The sequence below is a fragment of the Oncorhynchus masou genome, chromosome 31 (assembly GCF_036934945.1).
Source record: "Oncorhynchus masou masou isolate Uvic2021 chromosome 31, UVic_Omas_1.1, whole genome shotgun sequence".
Taxonomy (NCBI): Eukaryota; Metazoa; Chordata; class Actinopteri; order Salmoniformes; family Salmonidae; genus Oncorhynchus; species Oncorhynchus masou.
Window position 1 is genome coordinate 29948098 of NC_088242.1, and position 17970 is coordinate 29966067.

Below are 17970 nucleotides of genomic sequence, written 5' to 3' on the forward strand. Positions count from 1 at the left end.
GCCAAATAACCATGATTTGGTTCTATATATAACCATTTGTTTTTAGTGAGAAAATGTATGGGGGAAAAAAATCGCACCCACAACAGCAATATTTTCAAATAACTAACTCTTCCAGAGATGTACTTTTTTTCACCACTGACACCATACTAAAATAAATCAAACTGTAAAAAATATAAAGGGAATTTCAGGCAGAAACGCTCATATGAAACACGAATGGTTTTACAGTATGTCACGTTAGTACAGTATATTGTATATGGGGAAAGTCTCACGCTCTGTTGGCTGGTAGATATATTGTACTGTTTCGGGAACAGGTCTTTTTGTGGTATTGTGAGAAGGTGCGTATGTGTTTGTATGTGTGAGTGTATGTGCGTGTGTATTTGTGTGGGTCCACTGTTTGTGTAACTCACCGTAGTGGCCTGAGCGTCCGTAGCAAGCGCAGCACTCTGAGCATGCCCAGTATCTTGGGGCTGCTGTTCGATACCAATGAGACCAGGATATCTATGGCTGAAATCATCACTAAAATCCCATCTAGAATGTTCCAGCTGCTCCTCAGGTAGGCCTTATCACCAAATAACCAGCCCAGTGCAGCCACCTGAGAATATGCACAGACACTGGGTTAACGACATACATTCTACGAAATTACATTCACAAACAAAGACGGTGTCGCACGGTAACGCATATACACAAACACACACAGTCAAAGCAGTCAATCAGAGAGGCACCTCTCGAGTTGTGCAAAGTAAATTAGGCCAAGCCAAGTGAGATACAAACTTTTGTCGTTGAAGACTTTTCTTCTCTCAGTATTTCAATCTACAAAAAAAATGACTGAGACACAACAATAACCCATAGAAGCTTCACAAACTGCATCTCAACTAGGCATGGCTTCATTTGCATATGCTGTGCCTCGTCAGAGCGTTAAGGCATGAATCTATATATAACCAGGCAGTATCAAAGAGAATGATCAAACCCCTGATGAACAAAGACGTGTCGAGGTTACAAAGCCTTTGGTTCCTATGCCCCTGTCAGTTTCCCCCAGACATCTGACTTCCTGTGTGTGACGTTAATTAACCTCCCCCGAGCCCCATTATTCCTGGGCATGATTTCCATTTTGTGTCCGTCTGCCCTCAATGTGTGTGCGTGCGTGTGTGTGTGAGCCCTGGCATTGCATTGGGCACCAGAATAGAAATGGAGGTCTTAGTGAGTGACACCTGTGAACTTTCTCTAGCCCTCATCCTTACTCACCGCTCACTACCCCTGCCACAAGCCTCTATACGTAGACATGACCCTCCATTCAAAGCCAGACCCATTTGAATATCGGCTAGACAATCCTTTCCTTAGTATTAGTAACAGGTGTCTCGCTCTCTGTGTGTGTGTGTATGTGTGTGTGTGTGTGCCAGCGTTCCCTCCCATTCGTGTGAGTGTGTGTTTGAGGCTTACCGAGGTATCACACTGAAAGCCTGTTTTCTTCAAGGCTTTGTCTGTCTTAATGACAGTGAACCGGTAGAGCTGAAGATCAATCATTTGGAGGTGGGCCGTGCCTTAATGCATTTCTGTCATCTTAGTTATCTAAGGTATTTCAGGTATTTTAGGTACTTTGTTAGGCTCTATTTTCTCATCTCGGATCTATTTGCTCGTCTCACTCTAAATGGTGACCGTTAATGAAACACTGAAATGGTACTTTCGTTCCCCTCCCCCTTCTCTCTTTCTTTCTATTTCTTCAAAGAAGCTTTGGGGCAGAATGAACCCAGAAACCACTGATGGATATGCGACGGATAAGACGTCCTCGTAGGAGTAGGATACAGTATACCACGAGACACAGATCTATGGTCAGTTGGGCATTTCTTTTACTCTTACTGTAAAGGTTCGGATTCAGGTAAAATAGGCACATCTTAGATTGGTGCCTACAGGCAACTTCTACCGAACATGTCCTGATATCAGCCAGAGGGCGAAGAGATTTAACCTGGCTCTGTGGACTAGACCAGGTCTGTGGAGGCCTTAACCACAGCCCCGAGGCATAGTGATCAGTGTTGCTTCCTGGGTAGGAGAGTGTGAGTTTACCCGCTGGTAGGATCTGTCTCCGTGGTGCCCTCTTACCTTGACTGTCATCTCAGCCACGAAGATCGCTGTGAAGATGTAGTTGGATAACGTGAGGAAGATACGCTCCTGCAGAGAGAGAGACAGAGAGGTAGAGAGAGAGAGACAAAGACAGAGAAAGAAAGTGAGAGAGATAGAAGACAGGAAGAGAAGAGAGGAAGATTTTGCATTTTTCAGCATGTTTGTACAAAAATATAGATTTAGGGTTGTATAAACTTAGATTTTTTTTTTTTTACAATGGCATATAAAGGACACTACCTTCCACAACATAACCTTCACTCCAACTCAAAACCTACAACCTGATTTTGGACAAAATTACTTTTTATTACCAAGAATTCTTACTGCTAAGGACTATCCAGCAAAATTCCTGACAAACCAGCAACCGGCAAAAGAAGCGCAACAGAAACCGGAAAATATCATCCATCCTGGAACTGAGTAGGTAAAGTCCATTCTGAAGCTACTTCAAAAGCCTAGAATGAAATGAAAATGACAATAATCTCTAGATATTTCACTTCATGGAGACTGAATGCTAAGTTAAAAAGCTACCAAGCTTGCTAGGAAAGAAAATACCCGGCTGCCACCTAGCACTGAAGTGTGAGGTGAGAGGTGTGAAGCCCCTGTGCCCAACAATGGCAGCAGAGTTCCTCCCCCACCCAAATGCAGAGGCCTCTTTGGCCAACTGCTCCATGGCTTCCCTCTGTCCCTCCCTTTGGACATTAAAAATGACAAGGCACGGAAAGAGTGCAAAGAGAAGCTCCTCGTGAACAATCCAGAGACACTTTTTGCTGACTGCTACTGTAGAGAAATGGGAATGTAAGCAACCTAATCTTACACGCAGACCATCTCTGGCCATGGCACACAGCTTTAAGAGGCAGAGGGTGGAAAATCAGAATAGTATGAAATGAGGACCCTGAGACTGAGACACCCAATGTCAACCTGTATAACAATGGAACGGTGGTGGAGCAGGGCAAATTCATACATTTCCAAAAGGACGGCAGGAGGAGCTTTCTCTTGGTGACGACTACCCCACCCCGAGAGAGTCTGATCACATCTCTTCAAACTGTCCTGCAGATGAGGATAGCCAACCCCCCCAGCACTGAACACACCCAGGTCACACAACTGCACTGCTCCTCCATCATTGAGTGGGATAAATTCACAGAGCCGGAGAAAGAGATAGCTCAGAGAGCTAGTCCACACACTCCAGGCACACAAAACAGACTGGCACAACATTTTCATCATCAATCTACACACAAAGCCTCATAGCAGGGTTAATGGCGCCGGAGAGGATGGCTGCCATTTGTTGGCTCTTAACCAACCGCGCTATTTTGTTTGTTTTTTCGCATTGCTTGTAACTTATTTTGTACATAAGGTTGCTGCTACCGTCTCTTATGACTGAAAATAGCTTCTGGACATCAGAACAGCGATTACTCACCTCGAAATGGACAAATAATCTTTCTTTAATGAGTTGGACGGGAAGGATATACTCCAAACATCCCCGTCATTTGCTGGAGAAAGAAACAGAGATTTTGCAGAAAGAGATCTTGGTTGCCTTGTGAGGATCAGGTGACGAGTGGCTAATCAGCCTTTGCCATCTGTATTGTTAGCCAACGTTCAATCGCTGGGAAAAAAACGAGCCAACGTTCAATCGCTGGAAAATAAATGGAACAAACTGAAAGCAAGTATATCCTACTGTACCAACGGGACATTAAAAACTGTAAAAGCTGAACGACGACCTTAATAACATACGGCTGGCAGGTTATACACTCTATCGGCAGTATAGAACAGCAGCCCCTGGTAAGACACCAGGCGGCGGTATATGTATATTTGTAAACAACAGCTGTTGCACGATATCTAAGGAAGTCTCAAGGTTTTGCTCGCCTGAAGTAGAGTATCTCATGATAAGCTGTAGACCACACTATCTACCTAGAGAGTATTCATCTCTATTTTTCATAGCTGTCTACATGCCACCACAGACCAATGCTGACACTAAAACTGCACACAACGAGCTGTATCCCGCCATAAGCAAACAGGAAAACGCTCATCCAGAGGCGGCACTCCTAGTGGCCGGGGAGTGCATCGACTAATGCAGAGAAACTTAAATCAGTTTTACCTAACTTCTATCAGCATGTTAAATGTGCAACCAGAAGGAAAAAACTCAACATCTTTATGTAACGGATGTGAAACGGCTAGCTTAGTTAGCGGTGTGCGCTAAATAGCGTTTCAATCGGTGACGTCACTTGCTCTGAGACCTTGAAGTAGAAGTTCCCCTTGCTCTGCAAGGGCCGCGGCTTTTGTGGAGCGATGGGTAACGACGCTTCGAGGGTGACTGTTGTTGATGTGTGCAGAGGGTCCCTGGTTCGCACCCGGGTATGGGCGAGGGGACGGTTTAAACTTATACCGTTACATTTACTCCACACACAGAGAGGTGTACAGCTCTCCCTCACCCTCCATTTGGCAAATCTGACCATAATTCTATCTTGGTGATTCCTGCTTACAAGCAAAAATTAAAGCAGGAACAACCAGTGACTCAGTCTATAAAAAAGTGGTCAGACAAAGCAAATGCTAAACTACAGGAGTGTTTTGCTAGCACATATAGGAACATGTTCCAGGATTCATCTGATGGCATTGAGGAGGACACCACATCAGTTACTGGCTTCATCAATAAGTGCATCGATGACGTCATCCCCACAATGATGGTACGTACATACCCCAACCAGAAGCAATGGATTACAGGAAACATTCACACTGAGCTAAAGGGTAGAGCTGCCGCTTTCAAGGAGCGGAACTCTAACCCGGAAGATAATAAGAAATCCTGCAGTGCCCTCCAATGAACCATCAAACAGGCAAAGCTTCAATACAGAACTAAGATCGAATCGTACTTCACCAGCTCCGAAGCTCGTCGGATGTGCCAGGGCTTGCAAACTACAGACTACGAAGGGAAGCACAGCTGAGAGCTTCCAAGTGACACGAGCCGACCAGACAAGCTAAATAACTTCTATGCTCGCATCGAGGCAAGTAACACTGAAACATGCATGAGGCCACAGGGCCAGATGGATTACCAGGATGTGTACACCGAGCATGCGCTGACCAACTGGCAAGTTTCTTCACTGACATTTTTAACCACTCCCTGTTGGAGTCTAATGCCAACATGCTTCCAGCAGACCACCATAGTTCCTGTGCCCAAGAACACTAAGGTAACCTGCCTAAATGACTACTGACCCATAGCACTCACTTCTGTAGCCATGAAATGCTTTGAAAGGATGGTCATGGCTCACATCAACAGCATTATCCCAAGACAGTCGTGAAGAGGGCACGACAAAACCTATTCCCCCTCAGGAGTCTGAAAAGATTTAGCATGGGTCCTCAGATCCTCAAAAGGTTTTACAGCTGCACCATTGAGAGCATCCTGATGGGTTGCATCACTGCCTGGTATGGTAACTGCTCAGCCTCCGACCGAAAGTCATTACAGAGGGTAGTGCGTACGGCCCAGTACATCACTGGGGCTAAGCTTCCTGCCATCCAGGACCTCTATACCAGGCGGAGTCAGAGGAAGGCCCTAAATATTGTCAAAGACTCCAGCCTCCCTAGTCATAGACTGTTCTCCCTGCTACCACACGGCAAGTGGTACGGGAGCGCCAAGTCTAGGTCCAAGAGGTTTCTAATCAGCTTCTATCCCCAAGCCATAAGACTCCTGAACATCTAATCAAATGGCTTCCCAGACTATTTGCTATGCCCTCCCCCCTTCTACGCTGCTGCTACTCTCTGTTATTATCTATGCATAGTCACTTTAATAACTCTACCTACATGTACATATTACCTCAATAACCTCGAACACCGGTGCCCCCGCACATTGACTCTGTACAAGTACCCTCTGTATATAACCCCGGTATTGTTATTTTACTGCCGCTCTTTAATTATTTGCTATTTTTATCTCATACTTTTTTTTAGGTATATTGTCTTAAAACTAGATTGTTGGTTAAGGGCTTGAAATGAATCGTTTCACTGTAAGGTCTACGCCTGTTTGATTTCGGCGCATGTGACAAATACAATTTCATTTCATTTCATTTTAGTACTGTAGATTACTTTATCACTGACCTGAACCCAGAGTCTCTAGGAGTGTTTACTGACACCCCTATCAGATCACAGCAAAATCACAGTCTACTTGAACAGAGCAATACTCAAGGCATCAAAGTCAAAGGAACTGCTTAACATCAACAAATGCAAAAGATAGAAGGAAGGTAGTGTAGAAACCAAAAAAACAATCAGGCATCAACAAATTCAACCCCTTCTAGACAACTTCCTGGACAAAATGTTTCACTGTAATAGTGAAGGTGTAAACTTGGCAGTAGAAAACCTAAAAAGTGTATTTGACTTCTAAGCTTCCCTAAATTTAAAGCAGACATCATAACAACAATGACAAATGGTTTGATGAAGAATGCAAAACCTAAGAAAGAAATTGAGAAACCTATCGAACCAAAACATAGAGACCCAGAAAACCTGAGCCAATGTCTTCACTACGGTGAATCACTAAAACAATACAGAAATATATCAAGGAATTAGAAGGCACAGAATGTCAGAAATCAGCTCAATGTAATTGAAGGATCCATAGACTCTAACCACTTTTGGGTGCACATCGTTGCAAACACGAAGAGTTATCTATCCAAAATGGAAATGTATGGATAAACCACTTCTCCAATCTGTTTGGCTCTATAACAAATACAAAAAGCAAAAACATATACATGATCAAATACAAATGTTTGAATCAACTATTAAAGACTACCAGAATCTACTGGATTCTTCATTTACATTGAATGAACTATAGGACAATATACAAACCCAAAAGGCTTGTGTTGTTGATAGTATCCTAAATGAAATTATAAAATATACAGACCACAAATTCCAATTGGCTATACTTCAACTTTTTAACTTCATCCTCAACTCTGGCATCTTCCCCAATATTTGGAACCAAGGACTGATCACCCCAATCCACAAATGTGTAGACAAATTTGATCCCAATAACTACCGCGGGATATGCGGAAAATCTTTGGAAAATCCTCTGCATTATCAGTAAAAACAATGTACAGAGAAAATGTCAAATCAGATCACGTGTTCACCCTGCTCACTCTATTTGACAAACAAACAACCCAAATCAAAAGAAAAGTCTCTCATGCTTTGATATCAAAAAGGTTTGTTGACTCAATATGGCATGAGGGTCTGCTATACAAATTGATGGAAAGCGGTTGGGGAAAAAACATACGACATCATAAAATCCATGTATACAACAAGTGTGCGGTTAAAATTGGTAACAACAAAAACAAATATTTCCATAGGGCTGTGGGGTGAGATAGGGATGCAGTTTGAGCCCCACCCTCATTAACATATATGTCAGCGAATTGGCAAGGGCACTAGAACAGTCTGCAGCACTAGGCCTCACACGACTAGAATCTGAAGTCAAATGTATACTTACTGTGTGCTGATGATCTGTTGCTTCTGTACCCAGCCAAGGAGGGCCTAAAGCAGCACCTAGATCTTCTGCACAGATTCTATCAGACCTGGGCCCTGACAGAAAATTCAACCTCTCTTTCGTATCATCTAAGATTCCAAAAGATTGGAAAGCTGCTGCGGTCATCCCCCTCTTCAAAGGGGGTGACACTCTAGACCCAAACTGTTACAGACCTACATCTATCTTACCGTGCCTTTCTAAAGTCTTTGAAAGCCAATTTAACAAACAGACAAACAGATCACCGACCATTTCGAATCCCACCGTACCTTCACCACTATGCAATCTGGTTTCCGACCTCAGCCATGCTCAAGGTCCTAAACGATATCATAAATGCCATCGATAAAAGACAATACAGTGCAGCCGTATTCATTGACCTGGCCAAGATTTCGACTCTGTCAATCACAGCATTCTTATCGGCAGACTCAACAGCCTTGGTTTCTCAAATGACTGCCTCGCCTGGTTCACCAACTACTTCTCAGAGTTCAGTGTGTCAAATCGCAGGGCCTGTTGTCTGGACCTCTGGCAGTCTCTAAGTGGGTGCCACAGGGTTCAATTCCCAGGCCGACTATTTTCTCTGTATACATCAATGATGTCGCTTTTGCTGCTGGTGATTCTCTGATCCACCTCTACGCAGACAACACCATTCTGTATACTTCTGGCCCTTCTTTGGACACTGTGTTAACAAACCTCCAGACAAACTTCAATGCCATGCAACACTCCTTCCGTGGCCTCCAACTGCTCTTAAATGCAAGTAAAACTAAATGCATGCTCTTCAACCAATCGCTGCCTGCACACGCCCGCCTGTCTAGCATCACTACTCTGGACGGTTCTGACAACTACAAATACCTAGGTGTCTGGTTAGACTGTAAACTCTCCTTCCAGACTCACATTAAGCATCTCCAATCCCAAATTAAATCTAGAATCAGCTTCCTATTTCACAACAAAGCATCCTTCACTTACGCTGCCAAACATCCCCTCGTAAAACTGACTATCCTACCAATTCTTGACTTCGGCGATGTCATTTGCAAAATAGCCTCCAACACTTTACTCAGAAAATGGGATGTAGTCTATCACAGTGCCATCCGTTTTGTAACCAAAGCCCCATACTGCGACCTGTATGCTCTTGTTGGCTGGCCCTCGCTTCATATTTGTCACCAAACCCACTGTCTCCAGGTCATCTATAAGTCTTTGCAGGTAATGCCCCGTCTTATCTCAGCTCACTGGTCACCATAGCAACACCCACCCATAGCACGCGCACCAGCAGGTATATTTCACTGGTCACCCCCAAAGCCAACTCCTTATTTTGCCACCTTTCCTTCCAGTTCTCTGCCGCCAATGACTGGAACGAATTGCAAAAATCACTGGAGCTGGAGACTTATATCTCCCTCACTAATTTTAAGCATCAGCTGTCAGAGCAGCTTACCAATCATTGCACCTGTACATAGCCCATCTGTAAATAGCCCACCCAACTACCTCATCCCCATATTGTTATTTATTTTTTTGGTCCTTTGCAGCCCAGTATCTCTACTTGCATATTCATCTTCTGCACATCTATCACTCCAGTGTTGAATTGTTAAATTGTCATTATTTTGCCACTATGGCCTATTTATTGCCTTACCTCCCTAATCTTACTACATTTACACACACTGTATATAGACTTCTCTATTGTGTTATTGACTGTATGTTTGTTTATCCCACGTGTAACTCTGTGCTGTTTGTGTCGCACTGCTTTGCTCTTTTTTGGCCAGGTCGCAGTTGTAAATAAGAACTTGTTCTCAACTGGCCTACCTGGTTAAATAAAGGTGAAATAAAAAATGTATAAATAAAAAATCTCAGTAATACAAAGATAATGGTGTTCCAAACAAGGTCCAGTTGCCCAAGAACAAAAAACTATACATACGACGGCCTCCTAAGCCATCAAAAGGAACATCAAATTCGACATACCAATTTGGATTTGGCAAAAAATGACTTGAATCTGTTATAGAACCCTTTGCCCTTTATGGTTGTGAGGTCTGGGGTCTGTTCACCAACCAAGAATTAGCAAAATGGGACAAATTCCAAATTAAGGCTCTGCATGCAGAATTCTGCAAATATATCCTCAGTGCAAAATGTAAAACACAAGATAATGCATGCCCGCAAATGATCAAAATCCAGAAAGAGACATTAAATTCTACAACCCCCTAATAGGAAGTGATTCCCAAACATTCCATAAGAAAGTCATCACCTACAGAGAGATGAACCTGGAGGAGAGTCCCCTAAGCAAGCAGGTCCTGGGGCTCTGTTCTCAAACAGACCCCACAGAGCCCCAGGACAACAACACAATTAGACCCAATCAAATCATGAGAAAACAAAAAGATAATTACTTGACACATTGGAAAGAATTCAGAAAAAAAACTGCTCTAACTAGAATGCTATTTGGACCTAAACAGAGAGTACACAGTGGTAGAATACCTGCCCACTGTGACTGATCCAAAATTAAGGAAAGCTTTGACTATGTAGAGACTCGGTGAGCATAGCATTGCTATTGAGAGAGGCCGCTGTAGGCAGACCTGGCTCTCAAGAGGAGAAAGGCTATGTGCTCACTGCCCACAAAATGAGGTGGAAACAGAGCTGCACTTCCTAATCTCCTGCCCAATGTATGACCATATTAGAGAAAAATAGTACCCCCAGATTACACAGACCCACAAAGAATTCGAAAAAACAAATCCAATTTTGATAAACTGCCATATCTATTGGGTAAAATACCAGTGTGCCATCACAGCTGCAATATTTGTGAACTGTTGCCACAAGAAAAGGGCAATTAGTGAAGAACAAACACCACTGTAAATACAACCCATATTTATGTTTATTTATGTTCCTTTTTGTCCATTAACTATTTGCACATCGTTACAACACTGTATTTGCCATAATATGACATTTGAAATGTCTCTATTCCTTTTGTGAGTGTAATGTTTACTGTTCATTTTTGACTGTTTATTTCACTTTTGTTAATTTTCTATTTCCCTTGTATTGGCAATGTAAACATTAGTTTCCCATGCCAATAAATCCCTTTGAATTGAATTGATAGAGAGGTTATCATCGAGGAACTTCATTGGAACTTTTGTAACGTCACACTTCAGCGTTGTCTCTGTGCTGCTGTGCTGTTTGTTTGCCTCTTGGCAACCTGCAAAACTAATAAAATAAAAAAACTTGAATAACCATTTGATCAAAACTCTGCATTTGACACATTTAACAACATCTTAGTTTTTCCCTCATTCAACTTTTTTCATTCAACTTTTTCACCCGGATGCTTTATTTGGACATGATTCTTCTACAGGACCTCCACCAGCCGAGAAATCCAAGTAGTAACATTAAAGCTATGTGATATAATTGCAGTCGCTGCACTCATAACATGTGGATAGCCGAGTGTCAAGCCCAGCTTCAGATGCAATCATTAGGAAAGGTTGAAACTGTCTGTGCCACCAGTCAAAGGCCGAGCCTTCTCAGGTTTCTTCTCCACCTATTATGGGGTCTAAGGTGCCGAAGCCTCCCACCATTAGCTCTGACATATTGAAAACTCTAGTCATTGGCGACTCCATTACCTGCAAAAGAATCATACAGCGATCATACACTGTTTACCAGAGGTTAGGGCTACCTACATAAAGGCTGATCTGAAGAAGGTGCTGGCTAAAACTGGTGAGTGTAAAGAGTATAGGGATATTTTGTTATCCATATCGGAACCAACAATGTTAGGATGAGACAGTCAGAGGTCACCAAGCGCAACATAGCGTCAGTGTGTAAATTAGCTAGAAAAATGTGTCGGCATCGAGTAATTGTCTCTGGCCCCCTCCCAATTAGGGGGAGTGATGAGCTCTACAGCAGTCTCTCAACTTAATTGCTGGTTGAAAACTGTTTTCTACCCCTCCCAAAAGATCTAATTTGTAGCTAATTGTCCCTCTTTCTGGGAATCACACCTAAACAGGACCAAGCCTGACCTCCTGAGGAGTGATGGAGTCCAACCAAGCTGGTGCTCTCATTATATCTATCAACATAGAAAGGGATCTAACTCCTCTAGCTCCACATTGAGATAGGGTGCAGGCCAGGCAGCAAACTGTTAGCCTGCCAGCTTAGCCTTCCACTTGCACAGTCAGTGTAGTCAGCTCAGCTGTCCATATTAAGACCGTGTCTCTGCCTTCTATCGAGGTTGGGAAAAACTAAACATGGCGGTGTTCACCTTAGCAATCTCACTGGAATAAAGACATCCTCCATTCCTGTCATTATTGAAAGAGATTGTGATACCTCACATCTCAAAATAGGGCTACTTAATGTTAGATCCCTCACTTCCAAGGCAGTCATTGTCATTGAACTAATCACTGATCATAACCTTGATGTGATTGACGTGACTGAAACATGGCTCAAGCCTGATGAATTTACTGTTTTAAAGGAGGCCTCTCCTCCTGGTTACACTAGTGACCATATCTCACACCCATCCTGCAAAAGCGGAGCTGTTGCTAACATTGACGTCAGCAAATTATTATTATTATCAATGACGATCTTGTCTCATCGCTGCAACTCCCCAATGGGCTTGGGAGAGGGGAAGGTCGAGTCATGTGTCCTCAAAACCTGACCCACCAAACCACACTCCTTAACACAGCTTAAACCGAAAGACAGTCACACCAATGTGTCGGAGGAGACACCGTTCAACTGACGACCAAAGTCAGCCTGTAGGCGCCAGGCCCACCACAAGGAGTCGCTAGAGCGAGATCAGCCAAGTAAAGCCCCCCGGGCCAAACCCTCCCCTAAACAGAACAACTCTGGGCTATTTCTGCGCAGCCCTATGTAACTCTCAGCCATGGCCGATTGTGACACAGCCTGGGATCGAACACAGGTCTTATGTGACGCCACAAGCACTGTGAGACAATGCCTTAGACTGCTGCGCCACTCTGACGGTCAATGACAGCAAAGTTACATTTACAAAACCAGAAATGTATGCGTTTTTGTCTTTTGAGATTTTTTTGCAGCCTAATCAATTACTTGTTATAGCTACTGCTCACAGGCAACCTGGGACGTATACAGCGTTTCTCACTGAGTTCCCTGTATTCCTATCGGGCCTTTTAGTGATCGCAAATAATATTAAAAGTCCACACACCAAGTCCAAAAGGGTTTTGTCCAACATGTCTCCCGGACCTACGCATACCTTGGATCTAATTTTGTCCAGTGGGATAAATATTTTTCCTCATAACCCTGGACTATCAGACCATAATTGTATTATGTTTGGAATCTCAACAAATAATCTGCTCAGACCCCAACCAAGGATTATCAAAAACTGCGCTATAAATTCTCGGACAACCCAAAGATTCCTAGATGCCCTTCCAGAATCTGTTAACCTCTTGAAACTCCCCATCCCGGATCCGGGATTGTGACTAAGCCTCAGGCTCATTAGCATAACGCAACGTTAACGATTTCTGAAAATCGCAAATAAAATTAAAATAATGCGTTTGCTCTCAAGCTTAGCCTTTTCTTAACAACACTGTCATCTCAGATTTTCAAAATATGCTTTTGAACCATAGAAATTGACTAATTTGTGTAAGAATATGCAAAGCTAGCATAGCATTTTGTGTAGCATGTAGCACGCAACATTTTCACAAAAGCCAGATAACCAAATAAATAAAATCATTTACCTTTGAAGAGCTTCTGATGTTTTCAATGAGGAGACTCCCAGCCACATACCAAATGCGCAGTGTTTCCTGAAAGCGTCTGTGTGTAGGAGAAATCGTTCCGTTTTCTACATTGCGCCTGGCTACCGAAACGAACCGAAAATGCAGTCACCTACAACGTGAAACTTTTTCCGGATTAACTACATAATATCGACCGAAACATGGCAAACGTTGTTTGGAATCAATCCTCAAGGTGTTTTTTCACATATCTCTTCATTGACATGCAGTTCGTGGAAGCTTGCTTCTCTCTCTGTGCCCCATGGAAAAATACTGGCAGGTGACTTTTGCGCACCAATTTCGGCGCAGGACACCGGGCGGACACGTGGTAAATGTGGTCTCTTATGGTCAATCTTCCAACGATCTGCCTACAAATACGTCACAATGCTGCAGACACCTTGGGAAACGACAGAAAGGGCAGACTCATTCCTCTTGCGTTCACAGCCATATAAGGAGATCATGAAAGACAGAGCCTCAAAAATCCTTGTCATTTCCTGGATGCCAAGTCATCTTGGTTTTGCCTGAAGCTCACGTTAAAGGGCACGCACAGAGAAGATATTTGTATTTCTGGACACGTCAGAGTGTTTTCTTTCGAACAGTAGCAATTATATGCATAGTCGAGCATCTTTTTGTGACAAAATATCTTGTTTAAAACGGGAACGTTTTTCTTCCAAAAATGAAATAGCGCCACCATAAGTGTAAGAGGTTAACCACCTAACTGAGGATCTAAATTTAACCTTATGTAATACCCTAGATGCAGTCACACCCCTAAAAAAACATTTGTCACAAGAAATTAGCTTTTTGGTAAAAAGAAAATACCCGAGCCCTGAAGCAAACTTCTAGAAAATTGGAACGGAAATGGCGCTCCACCAAACTGGAAGTCTTCTGGCTACTTTGGAAAGACAGTACCGTGCAATATCTAAGAGTCCTCACTGCTGCTCGATCAGACTAATTTTCTAACCTAATTGACGGGAATGAAAACAATCCTAATGATGTCACAAAGCTAACTAACAAACAGCATTCCCCAAGAGAGGATGGATTTTAATTCAGCAGTGATGAATTCATGAACTTCTTTGACGAAAAGATCATGATCATTAAAAAGCAAATTACTGACTCATCTCCAAAGCTTGGTTGTCCTGAGTCTGCAGAACATAGCCAGGACCAAGGATCACTGGAGACTCAAGTTGTTTAATCCTGTTATCTTTTAACACATTCACAAAAATAGTCATGGCCTTTAAACATTCCAGCTGCATACTGGACCCTATTCCAACTAAACTACTGAAATAGCTACTTCCTGTGCTCTGTCCTCTTATGTTGAACATAATAAACATTATGTACCAAACTCACTAAAAGTGGCAGTAATAAAGCCTCTCGTGAAAAAGCCAAACTATCGGCCAATATCAATAGGAATCTCACCATTCTTTTTGAAGACAAATTATTTATTCGAAACGCTTCAGTCGGGAAGGTGGTAAATTACCTTTTAATGGCGTCAGACCAAGGCTCAAGATCTGTCCTTGTACTCCTAGACCTTGCCGCTTTTGATACCATCGATCACCACATTCTTTTGGAGAGATGGGAAACCCTAATTGATCTACAAGTACAAGTTCTTGCCTGGTTTAGATCTTATCTGCCCGAAGTATATCAGTTTGTTTCTGTGGATGGTTTGTCCTCTGACAAATCAAGAGTTTCGGTGTTCCTCAAGGTCCTGTTTTAGGACCACTATTGTTTTCACTATATATTTCATCTCCTGGTGGTGTCATTCGGAAACACAATGTCAAAATTCCCTGCTCTGCGGATGACACACAGCTGTACATTTTGATGAAACATGGTGAAGCCCCAAAATTGCCTACCCTGGAAGCCTGTGTTTCAGACATAAGGGAGTGGATGGTGGAAAATGTTTTACTTTTAAACTCTCGGAGAAACAAGAAATACTAGTTCTCGGTCAAAATAAACAAACACATCTGCTGTTTGATCTGAAAATTAATATTGATGATTGTACAGTTGTCTAAAATACAACTGTAAAGGACCTCGACGTTACTCTGGACTCTGATCTCCCTTTAAATGAACATACCAAGAGAATTTCAAGGGCAGCATTGAAAACATCAGAAAAATTATGCAGAAAAGCTCATTCAATGATCTACTCTTCGGCTACCTGGATAATGCACGAAATAAACTTGTTAGTGCTAAATACGGCTGCTAGAATCTTGACTAAAATCAACATTTGTTTATCATATTACTCAAGCGCTAGCACCTCTACACTGGCTTCCTGTTAAGGCGAGGCCTGATTTCAAGATTTTACTGCTAACCTACAAAGCATTACATGGACTTGCTCCTACCTACGGTATCTCTCCGATTTTGTCCTGCGGTGCACACTTACACCTACACCACGGTCACAAGGCTCAGATTCTATAGTCCCTAGAATATGTAAGCAAACATCTGGAGGCAGGGCTTTCTCCTACATAGCTCTTATGGTCTGCCTATTCTCTTGAGAGAAGCAGACTTGGTCTCAACCTTTAAGTCTTCACTGAAGACACTTCAGTAGGTCCTATGATTGAGTGCAGTCTGGTCCAGGGGTGCGAAGGTGAACAGCAAGGCACTGGAATGACGAACCGCCCTATCTGTCTCTGTCTGGCCGGCTCACCTCTCTCAACTGGGATTCCCTGCCTCTGACCCTATTACAAGGGCTGATGCACTGGCTTACTAGTGCTCTTCCATGCCGTCCCTAGTAGGGGTGCGTCATGGCGTGCTAGGCTTTTTCCCCCGCTATTCTCGACTTAAGTGGGTTAAGTCACTGACGTGATCTCCCTGTCTGGTCTTGCGTGAGCTACACTCAGCCTTGTCAGTTGGTGGTCTGTTGATATTCCTCTAGTGGTTTGGGGTTGTGCTTTGGCAAAGTGGGTGGGGTTATATCCTGTCTGGTTGGCCCTATTCGGGGGTATCATCAGACAGGGCCACAGTGTCCCCCGACCCCCCCCCTGTCTCAGCCTTCAGTATCTATCCTGCAAATAGTCTATATCCCAGGGGGCTAGGAGCAGTCTGTTACATCTGGTGTAATTATCCTTTCTTATCTGTTGTCGTCTGTGAATTTAAGTATGCTCCCTCTAATTCTTTCTCTCTCTCTCTCCCTCTCCTCCCGGAGGACCTGAGCCCTAGACCCATGCCTCAGGACTGCCTGGCCTTATGGCTCCTGGCTGTCCCCAGTCCACCTGGTCGTGCTGCTGCTCCAGCATCAACTGTTGTGCCTGCGGCTATGGAACCCTGAGCTGTTCATGCTACCTTGACCCGTGCCTGCTGTTTTGAACTTTTTTTGTTTTTGAGGCTGATTTGTCCGGGATTTGATTATCTCTCTCTCCCTCTCTCCATCGCTCTACCGCACATGCTGTCTCAACCTTTGAATGCTCTGCTATGAAAAACCAACTGACATTTAATTTAATTCTGAGGTGCTGACCAATTGCACCCTCTACAACCACTGTGATTATTTTTTGACCCTGCTGGTCATCTATGAATGTTTGAACATCTTGAAGAACAATCTCGCCCTAATGGTCATGTACTCTTCTTATCTCCACCCTGCCCAGCCAGAAGAGGACTGCCCCCCCCCTCTATCTTTCTAGGGAGTTTTTCCTAGGCACCGTGCTTCTACATCTGCAATGCTTGCTGTTTTGGGTTTTAGGCTGGGTTTCTATATAAGCACTTTGTGACATCTGCTGATGTAAAAAGGTCTTTAGATAGAGAGGGGGGGAGAGGAAGAGAGATGTCAGTGTATTAACTAAGCCTTTTGTTAAGGGGGGATGAGAAACTGTTTGGGAATCTAAACAAGGGCTCAGGAAAGAAAACAAGCAGTGTAGCTGGAATGTACAGACCCTCGGACTGACTGCTTATTTACCCAACATGCACACACACACACACACACACGTTATATAAACACACTCATTTTTGGCACAGTTATGAGTATTGTGGTGGTGCACTCAATGCAAATGGCGAAAAACCAGCCCCACGTGTGTGTGTGTGTGTGTGTGTGTGTGTGTGTGTGTGTGTGTGTGTGTGTGTGTGTGTGTGTGTGTGTGTGTGTGTGTGTGTGTGTGTGTGTGTGTGTGTGTGTGTGTGTGTGTGTGTGTGTGTGTGTGTGTGTGTGTGTGTGGACTGTCATTCCCACGCCCTCCCGTACATCTCCTCAAGCCACTTCTGTCGCAACATTATAAAACATTCTTAAAGTCTCTGGGAATATTTGTGGTGACATCATCGGAACGCCTGTTTAAATTGTTTAAGAATTCCGGCGCTGACACCGGTCATTCCTATCCTCTGTGACCATGTGTTTTTCATACTTTCATTCATTATAAACCAACAGACTCGTGAATGGAGGGAGCAGGGGAATAGAAAAGAGAGCTAGAGAGTGAGAGAGAAAGCGAGAGACATAGAGAGAGACACATAGAGAGAGAGAGAGAGAGAGGGAAGTCGGAGGTGGGAGAGAGATGGGGGGGTCAAAGAAGAGAGAGGGCAAGAGAGGGAGAGATACAGAGAGAGATAGAGAGAGAGAGGGAGAGAGAGAGACGAAGAGAGGGATACAGAGAGAGAGAGAGAGAGAGAGAGAGAGAGAGGGAGAGAGATGGGGGTCAAAGGAGGGAGAGAGATGGGGGGTTGAAGGAGGGAGAGAGATGGGGGGTCGAAGGAGAGAGAGGGCAA

At 43.6% G+C, this 17970-nt stretch overlaps 1 protein-coding gene across 1 annotated transcript in view; it reads right to left on the bottom strand.

The window, feature by feature from the left end:
* LOC135523783 (voltage-dependent T-type calcium channel subunit alpha-1G-like) overlaps positions 1-17970 on the bottom strand; it is a 186946-nt gene that overhangs the window by 58609 nt on the left and 110367 nt on the right. The window contains 2 exon segments of the mRNA XM_064950686.1: positions 408-592; positions 2095-2163. Coding sequence (XP_064806758.1) covers positions 408-592; positions 2095-2163 — 254 coding nt within the window.